The following is a 9,802-nucleotide window of genomic DNA, read 5'->3' as shown; positions in this document are numbered from 1 at the left end:
TTGCGAGCTTTCCAAGTCCAGCAACAATTTGGTGATTGTTCCTAGTTTTGAAATAAGGGCATTTCTGGTTGAACGACGTGGTAAAGCGTTTTCTCATTCTGTTTGTAATGTATGTCGTTGTTGCGCTGCTTCACAAAATTATCCGGCTCGAAGGACCAGATGTAATGTATGGCGAAGGAGCAGGAAAACGAGAGTTTGATTTTTGTTGAGATGTTTACTTTTACTGATTTTTACATCGTCATCTTACGAACTACCTGACTGAAAGAGTTTGGGGGATAATTTTTTGTCAGGCGAAATAAAAGAAGCTTGTTTTATGATTTTTCAGCGAGTTTGCTCAAACAGATGGTTCGAATTTGATTGAAAATGGGATTTTGCAGTAAGGAGATTTTTCCTAGTGACCGACTAGAATAATAGCCCTGTTTGAGTGTACTTAGCGTGCGGACTCACGTCTTGCGATGGTGTAACTATCCGAAGTATTTATTGTATTGGATGCACTACAAGTGGAGTAATGTTTGAATGCGTTGGTAATATTTATGTAAATTGAGTGGTTTTTATCTGGAGTTCCTAAACTGCACATTATGATGAGGCCTGTCCATCAGAGATAACCCCGAAAGGGCTCTTAAATAGCCGAGATAAGTGTAAACGGAATTAAATCAAGCCGGGGTGGTTTACCTTTACAATTCTATCTCGAAAAATCGGTGAAAAACGAGACGCACGAGTGACAGCAATCAACTGATAAAGTGAGGAAAAAATGCCATTTACATATAGTAGGGGTACGAGGAAGGATGGAAAAGTCGTCCGTCACGCACAATTGTCTAATATCTGGAATAAGTGTGTTGGCAGAACATTAAGTGACAAATTTATATTAGCGTCTGGGTTCACAAACCCTCACAATTTTAATAGCCGGTCCGCTTTTACGTTCGTTCAAGAATTTGGAAACAACATAAAGTCGAAAAATGCGCCACACTTTATGAATGGGTAAATTGTTCGAGTTTGACACGAACAAGTGTTTGGTATAAAAAAGAATCAATACGATATGAAACAATAGATGTTTTAAACATGTCAAAGGAAGCACACAATGTAATCTAGCAGCGATGATTTATATTATAGATAGGAAATATGAAGGGCGGGATGGAACCCGGCTATACCTTACACTTTTATTTCTCCATTTACGTGTATTTTTAGAAGCAGTATTTCAATCGAAACGAAACGAAATAATAATACACCTAGTGTGAATTATAGATGCCTATTTTACAAGAGCGTACTTGTTGGGATAGTATCAACGAAATCTTTTTGTGCAATAAGATCTTGTCGCTATCATCTTGAGTTAAGACAACTTGTAAGCACAAAGTACGGAATTTACACTCGCTGTAATAAAACTAAATTATGCTGGGTATACGCAGTGTCATTTTATTGCCTGCGATTTTTCCAAATTCGATGACTTACGCCCGTATCAGTTTTTACGGCTAACTGAAACATCACGTATAATTACACATCTACTTACCTGCAAAATCAGGCAAATTGCCCCAAGGCTTGAGGTAAGCAGACTACGACCAGACAGTGCTCGATGATCCCTCCTCAACCTTCACTTCGTGTTTTCTCCATCACGATGTATTGCTACAACTTGCTACCTTTATCTAACATCCAATCTGTCACCTACGGAAAATTGTCCGAGCAATTTGTTAAAATCTTAGCGTTATCACGCCAGTGACAGGACATCACAACATCCAGTGATGAAACGCCTCTCAGCTCCCAATAAGTGCCAAGATTTATTGGTTTGTTCGCACTCCCAGTCGAATTATTTACAAACATTTCAGATTATTATAAATTTGGCAAAAGTGAGCGATCGGCGATTGAGAGAAAAGTCGTTTGGACTAATTAATTCCGTGAAGACAATTAGTGCGCGAATTCGCTCAACCGCTTTTGCACATGACCACACTCACGTACTCTTGTCATAAATTTTAAATAAATTCGACCAACTCTGACGTCGCTAACAAAACTAAATCGGGATTACGGATTAGCTAAACCAAACGGGCATGTTTACGCTTTATTTTTGACCGGACTCAAATTCGTCATTTAAAGGTCAGTCTTATCTAAATCCTTTCTTCTCTAATTGATTAAGAGACATGGACCCATCGAAAACACGCGGGATGACCTTGTCAAAACAGCATATCGTTGTATAATTTATCGAGGAAATTTTTGTAAATCTGTGCGGCTTTCGGATATTTGAATTTGTGCCATTTTGCATTCGGGGCCCTCTCTACTGACGAGTAGCTGAACTAAACGTAACTTAGGCTCCAGTAACCTCCAGTTATCAGCTGTTATCTTAAAAAATGGCTAGCATTTGCAAGATCGTGCAAAGTTCACTAACTCGAAGAAAGCCGCTAAGTTTTTGTAAGTTTTTCCACAATGCTAGTCCCAAGTCACGACCAAACCGTTTGGCTTCTGTCGTGTGTGCGGTCGGTGGGACTGTCGTCTTCTACACGGCCTTTAAATGCCGACAAACCCAAAGCATACATGCCTCCCAATTGAAAGTAAGTTTGGCGAAATTTGCTAATTCTGTTTTGGCGCCAGCTTTTGAATCGCTTTGTCGGTATAATTATCTTTTATTTTGGACAAGAGCCGGTCCTTACCTCTTGAAATTACTTTGATGGCTATAAATTACCCGCTCGGTGATAAATGGGTTTGTAGTTGTCACTATAATCCCCACTTATTTATATGGTCTTCTGTTAATTTCCTTTCGGAAGGTAAATGGAATAAAGATAATGTTTTTTGTCGAGATGGAGATGTTATACAGGGGAACAGGACCATGGACCAGCGTTTTTGCTTGCGCAATCCACGTTTTGGGAAAACTTATTTATGCATAATCCATTTTTGTTAAAATAGTTTTTAATTGTTATTTCGTCATTTTATTACAATATTTTCTTATCTAGCAGAGGGCTTTGGGTTTTTGCAATTTTATAACACAGTGCTATCTCCTATAAGCGGACACCGATGGTGACATGACTTGTCCGGTTAATGGAGGTGTCCTCTTAAGAGAAATAACAAGTTATACATAGAAACACAGCATGACTATAAGTAATGGAATAATAATACTTATAAACTATTTCTTAAAAAAAAAATCTTCAAAATTTACTACATCTTCATCAATACTCGCAGATTCGTCGTAAAAGTACTTAAAACTTATATCGTGATAAATTCAAAACTTTGCTTTTCACAAACGTTTCCACTGCTAATTTGCTGCTTGGGCTTTTCTTATATCTTTCGTTGCTAAGATTTCGTATACTGGCTTTGTCTTGAGTTAACCAACCCAGAATTTATGATTTTTTCTTTTAATGCTAACATACGCTTTCTTAGTTTTGTTTGCCATGTACTAAAGAATGCATATAGACACTGCAAGACTTAGTGCAATAATTAATACACATAACTTTGACCTCTTCAGAGGTCTGAATTTAATTAGTTTAACACTGAAATACAACATATGTACCCACTTATGTGATTCCCCAAATTTTCTGAAGGATTGTCATAAATAATAAAATAACACACGCGTGTATGATATAATGTCCGTTTAAAGGAGATATTTTGCATCCGAATTGCATTGTCCACGTCCATTTAAAATACATTAGCTCAAAGCAGGGCCAACAAAAATGTCCCTTTATCAGAGTGGTCCGCTTATAGGAGGTATCCTTTACGAGAGACTTCACTGTATTTCCTTCGAAACTATTGGGGTAGTTATTGCCTTAAAATACTTTTGACTTTTTTCTATACTTTATTTAAGAAAACTATTAATAGACTAATAGCCCCGAATAATAAGTTGTGAATAATATTCTTTTTTATTGTTGAACATGGGTTTTTGTAGTAATTTGTTGTGTCTAAAAATGGAGTTTTATTGTTGTTTTGTATTAACAGTGCTTAATTTAGAGTGGCATTTTCTTAATAGGGATTACAACTGTCTAAATTTTTCATTGTTATCTTTGTGGAGGCAAAAAACGCGTGGTCCCATCGTTTTGTTTGATGTGTTAATCGGGCTAATTAGTCAAAGTTGGGTAAAATAGTTCAGCTGGAGTATGAAAATATGGAGCCATATGTGCACACCACATATGCACACGGCAGCTGTTTTAGTATTTATTCGCCCTTTGAGGTGATACAGGCTTGGAGCATTCCAGTTGTCATTTGGATATGATAAACTTTACACCTTCTGATGGAACTTTAGACTAAGCTTCTTATCTTTGCCGGCATCTAAAGCACATTCTTCGGTGGCTGCCGCGTACAACAAAATCTCCAATGGTTAAATTGACCCATAAAACCAGAGATCATACGCTCGTAAAGTATGAAAATGGTCGTGGGGCGATGACGCCGATAAAATCGACAATTTCCCGCCTATTAATCCAAATATTGCAAGAAGAAGCGATGTAGCCTGATAGGGAGCTAATAAATAACGGAATATTATTGGCCGCTTGTGTGGCCAAGTTCAGTGACTGGGGTTGGTTTTAGCCCCCAGCTCGTTAGAGCCCATAAACCAGATGAATCTGACCATAGTATTCACCCACATCCCGACTAATCAAGCTCCTATCATTCATTTTCACCTGATTAAGTGGCTTTTGTGCGCCTGTTTTACATAACACTCCCTCCCGGACGATAATAACTCCGCTTTGATTATGTCCAGGAGGAGGAATCAAAAGTTGTCAAATTAACATCGCGGGAAAAGAGATTTATACGCTTCGCTTCGGTCGAATTCGACGGACAACTCTACATGACCCCGCAGGACTTCCTCGAATCGGTGGTCGAAGCCGAGCCCCGACGTAAGTCCCCCCTTGATTAACCCCAATTTATTAGCCACTTCCAGCCCGTCTTAAACGCAAAATCCTGACGGCGAAAGAGCTGGAAAAAATCAAAGACTCGACTCCGCCGCTCAACCAAGGCTCGCCCCGGTTTTTCCGCACTTTGCGCGACAAAGGCATTATTTCATACACCGAGTATTTGTTCCTTCTCTCAATTTTGACAAGTAAGTTAGCACACAATTGAAATTTGCCTGACTGACCGTTCTAGAGCCACAATCCGGCTTCCGCATCGCATTTAACATGTTCGACACCGATGGTAACGAGCGAGTCGACAAAAACGAGTTTCTTGTGGTGAGTAAGTTAGCAATAGCCCCCCGTGTTCCGGCGTGAAATAAAGAGTTCGATTATTGTGACAGATTCGTAAACTATTGGCAGGCAAAAAAACTGAAGACGCTGTACCTGTAAGTGCAAAAGCTTGAAGCTGTGCTCTTTTGTCGTCTAACGGCTACTAAGCTTCCTAACACTTGTCCTAACGATTGTTCGTTCTGTAAATAATTTGTGTCGTTTGCGTGTCTTGTCTCTTAAAGATGGAGAAAATCTTCAGCCACGCGTGGAAGGGCAAGCGGGGGATCGCCAGCGAGGAGAACGAGCCGATCCTCCCGATCCAGGAGCACTACGTTGATGATGAGCAGGGGCTCCAGCGAAGGCACACCGTGGACACCACCCTCATTGTGCACTTCTTCGGGCCGAAGGGAAACAACGAACTCAACTTCGAGAATTTTAAACAGTTCATGCTCCACCTCCAAACCGAGGTTCTGGAGCTGGAGTTTAGCGAGTTCTCGAAGGGACTTCCGACCATTTCTGAGGTCGATTTTGCCAAAATCATGCTGCGTTACACTTATCTAGACACGGACGAGTACGACATGTACTTGGACCGACTACTGGACAGGATTAAGGAGACCAAAGGCATTACATTCGAGGAGTTCAACGTGTTTTGCCAGTTCCTCAACAATTTGGAAGACTTCACCATCGCAATGCGCATGTATACCTTGGCGGACCACCCGATTTCCAAAGGTTTGAGTTAAAAATTTCAATTGGGTTGGAAAAAATTTCTTTTAGATGAGTTCCATCGGGCCGTGAAAATATGCACTGGTACTAGTCTAAGCCCGCATCTAGTCCACACAGTATTTGCGATTTTCGACGTCGATGGAGACGGACTGTTGAGTTACCGCGAGTTTATCGCAATTATGAAAGACCGCCTGCATCGAGGCTTCAAAGTAAGAAATCAATGTTACTACCGGGTGATAAAAACTACTCTTGCAGTCATACACCAAAAATGAAGGTTGGGAGGCATTCAAAAGTTGCATCAAGCAAGAAATGAAGAACCCGACATAGAAACTAAGTATTTATTTGTGATAACCGCATTTTCACATTGGAGAGTTCTAGTATTGCCATCTAGTCAGAATTTTTATGACGTTCCTGTCATTTTCACGGATTGTTACTAGTCGTTGCGACAGTATTGTTTCATGTATAAGTTACCAAATAAATGAATTACACACTTTATTTTTGTTTTTTATTTATACGGGGTGGAAAATCTAAGTGAATGTCCAATACATCTAAAGCGATAATGTCGACGTAACCGCCCATTATTTCGCGTAATGAAGGTCTAGTTCTTCCGAGGTCGCCGTGCACGAACTCTTTTACGTAAGTACCAGCTTGGGTCAGAACGTCCAACTCGAATAAACTACTAGCACCTGAAAAAAAAAATTAAGTAAAACCCCGACGTATGCAGAATACAATAGGCATAACACAGTCCAGTCAAATACGCTTCCCAATCAAAATTTTTCATATAAATTATTATAAAGTATTTAAAAACGTTGAATCAATTTTTTTTAACTCCTGAAAAAGCGTTAAAAATATTTCTAAATAAAACTGTAAGGCTTAAAATTTACACAAAAATGTTCGTTTGACTTTTTTGATATATTATTAAAATTAACAGAGATAATTAGAGGGATGTCAAAAACCATAAAATTTTCTGAATCATATCTTCAGAGGCGGATTAACTTGACTGGAGGCCCCTGGCAGTAAAAATTCTGATGCCCTTAAGACGTAATTTCTCCAAAAAAGTTTTTTTTAGAAAAGTTTTCAGTTTTAGATTTTTTAACGCACAATATGCAGTTGATAACAAAATAAATTTATACAGAAAATGAAACAAGATACCTATTCGTGAAAAAATAATGTCTATATAAAAATTTGCGTTTTGACTTTTTATCAAATTCTTCAGTATTTTTGTCTATTACTTATTGGTACTGTTAATTTGTACATATTTTAACACTGAGTGGAATAGCTGGCCACTCTTTAAACTTGCGGTTTTATGTTTTATTGTAGGCGTCAAAACTTGTCGTCCACTAACACAAAAGAAAAATCCTTGAATAAATCTTCAAAATTAATCTGCCACGTGCAGATTTTTTTAACGAACATGTCACGGCTTCAACGTTGGCACAACTATCAAATACTGTGCTGTGGTTGCAGTGCATTTTTCAAAGAAAAAAAGTTTAGAACTAACTTTAGATCCAACTTTAAGCTCATATCCAGTAAATTACATAAAATTATAGTACGTGTTGTATCCTCCACAAATTATTTTTTTCGTTATGAACGCCTTTTTTATTAAAATATGTGTACGATAAGCTGATTTTTAACTATTACCCTATTTTTGTGATACGTGCAGTATGTCTCTTTCAATGAGAAATGAATTCTGAATCAGAGTATTTAGACACAAAAAAGGCAGTGATATACGTCCCGAGGAACCTAAGTTATTCAATAATAACGCGTTCATAGAGCAGAAGTGCACCCTAAATTCATAGTCTTTTTGGCAAAACTTTAACTTCAACGTAATTTTTTTAACGAAATTTTCAGGTAAAAAACAATAAATAAACAAAACTTTTTGCAATTGAGATGAGTTGCTGACGATTTTTTCACTTAACTTTTGACTTAGGGAAGCATTAAAGCCGTTTAAAAAAACATCGTTTATTTTTTGACAGCTGTCAAACTAAACATTCAATTAAAATAATAATGAATAAGTCCAAAAATTCAAAGTGATTGGTTTCTCACTTTATTATAATGGCCAACCTTAAATGGACCAATCATATCCAAAAAAATATTTTTTTCAATGAATCAAAATAGTCTAAAGTGATTGGTTTTCTCCGTAATTCTAATGGCCGACCTCAAACGGACCAATCATATCCAAAAATCTAATTTCTCAATGAACCAAGGAACCTAAAGGGATTGGTTTTCTCCGTAATTTTAATGGCCGACCTCAAACCGCCCAATCAAAATATTTACAAATTTTACAACAACCGTAATCAATTAACAGGTCAAACTTATTCATAATTTCACGACTATGAGTCGTACTAAGATGATCAGTTATTATTATTTTTTCGGAGCGCGCTCTACCTGTGACCGGCCTTGCCTCCATGTTGTAAATCTCCTTCTCCCTGACGTCAGCCGACCGCCTGTGATACACTCTCAGGGGCGTTTTTTGTAGCAATTTCACCCTTTTCATGTTGTTGATTTTTTCAATATATTCGCCAATTTTTTCCGGCTTGTCTACGACACACAACGCCCTGTACGTCTTTTGTTTAAATTGTTCCCCCTCTTTGATATTGTTAAGCAACTTCCGCGAAATAAATTGCAAGTCTCTGACTTCAATTAAATTAGTTTCTTCAATTTGTTTCTCAATCAGGCGGAATTGTTCAAATGGTATTGTGGTGACTTTGGGGTCACATATTTTTACGAAAAACGGACGGCCTCTTCCTAGCATTCGTACGTCAAAATCCTCACGACCACTTGACGAAAACACCAAACTGCTGCATCTGGAGTTACACAATTACGACAACAAAAACTAGGGATGAAACTCACTTAAAGACGCTTTCCAGCGACTTAAATAAAATTTCTTGAACTGAACTGTTGATTACTTGGACTTCGTCGTTGGCCCACGGTGTTTGAAACAGGTTTCTTGAATATTTACAGTACCTTCCGGCTATAAAAATATAATCGTGCTTGTAAGCCACTTGGTCGAAACTTAAAGCTTTCCCGGGCGGTTCCGGAGGGACAGCGGCATGTTTTTTGAAAAGTTCGGTGTTTATTGTCTTTAAAAACTCCCCGATTACGTTACGACTAAGACCCTCGTTTTGTCCATTTGATTTTTTCAGTCTACTTTCCATCAGAAACATAATTGACGACTCCTAATACAACTTATTAATTTTTAAACAAGCAGTGGTTAGTCCTTTCGTTACCTCTTTTTCAAATTCATAAGTCGTGTTAAACTGGATTTGGAGCAATGAATCTTTATTGAACTTTTTGCCAAGTTTTTCGCCCAGTTTGTTTTGTATTGACAAGGACCATGCCCTGTTTATTGGAACAATGTTACGATCTGAAATGTAAGCATTTCAACTATTTCAACAAGCAAACCAAACAACCTTCAAAAAACTTGGGGAACTTCTCATTCATATGAATCTCCATGCTGTGTTCCCTTATTAGAACAGCAACCGGAAAACTAATGAAATTAATAAAAGTCTTGCAATCGTACTCCTTAACACCCTCCAGTTCTTCACACTGAACCATGGATTCAAGAGTCACATCTTGGAGCAAATCGAGACAAATTATGCACGAATTCAATTTCGTCTTTTTCGCCAACTGGTCGTGTCCGTTTTGCTACAAAAAAAACCTTTAATTGTTGAAAATACGACTTTTTTTTACCTGTGGATTATCATAATCGGCTGTGTTATCGCCAACGTAGCGTAAAGCGCACCTTTTGCAACACCCAGTCTCCAATAAAAAATTGAAAACTTCGGCTTTATCACTTTCGGTCATTTTTAAATAAAATAATGTGGTGGCAAAAAGTGAGGTTAAAAACGGTGGGTTATGCAACCCATTCGACAACAATTTTTTCCAAACTTGAAAAAATCCCGTGGTGGGGAAATCATAAAAATTGTGGGTGCTGATTACTTGGCATTGTTAGA

At 38.1% G+C, this 9,802-nt stretch overlaps 2 protein-coding genes across 4 annotated transcripts; one reads left to right on the top strand and one right to left on the bottom strand.

Moving 5' to 3' along the window:
* Positions 1-2,301: 2,301 nt before the first annotated feature.
* Positions 2,302-6,344, top strand: MICU3 (Mitochondrial calcium uptake 3). 3 transcript variants are annotated; one of them, XM_008200840.3, is made up of 8 exons: positions 2,302-2,534; positions 4,667-4,802; positions 4,847-5,005; positions 5,050-5,132; positions 5,198-5,242; positions 5,369-5,855; positions 5,901-6,058; positions 6,105-6,344. In XM_008200840.3, exons 1-8 carry the CDS (start codon positions 2,334-2,336, stop codon positions 6,174-6,176), a joined length of 1,341 nt encoding a protein of 446 aa, XP_008199062.1. In that variant the 5' UTR covers positions 2,302-2,333; the 3' UTR covers positions 6,177-6,344. The 3 variants fall into 3 exon arrangements, with proteins under 3 accessions (XP_008199062.1, XP_970272.2, XP_015835315.1); XM_015979829.2 differs by having other exon boundaries at positions 2,306-2,394; XM_965179.5 differs by lacking the exon at positions 5,198-5,242.
* On the bottom strand, positions 6,341-9,677 carry Pus10 (Pseudouridine synthase 10). Its single transcript, XM_965248.5, has 6 exons — positions 9,540-9,677; positions 9,260-9,494; positions 9,077-9,213; positions 8,700-9,025; positions 8,235-8,653; positions 6,341-6,535 (listed from the first exon to the last, which is right to left on the bottom strand). The coding sequence occupies exons 1-6, from the start codon at positions 9,651-9,653 to the stop codon at positions 6,342-6,344; spliced, it is 1,425 nt and encodes a 474-aa protein (XP_970341.2). The 5' UTR covers positions 9,654-9,677; the 3' UTR covers position 6,341.
* Between the last annotated feature and the right edge of the window lie 125 nt (positions 9,678-9,802).

The sequence above is a fragment of the Tribolium castaneum genome, chromosome 10, assembly GCF_031307605.1.
Source record: "Tribolium castaneum strain GA2 chromosome 10, icTriCast1.1, whole genome shotgun sequence".
Lineage (NCBI taxonomy): Eukaryota > Metazoa > Arthropoda > Insecta > Coleoptera > Tenebrionidae > Tribolium > Tribolium castaneum.
The sequence above is the reverse complement of the archived record's forward strand: the minus strand, read 5'-3'. Positions and strand labels throughout refer to the sequence as shown.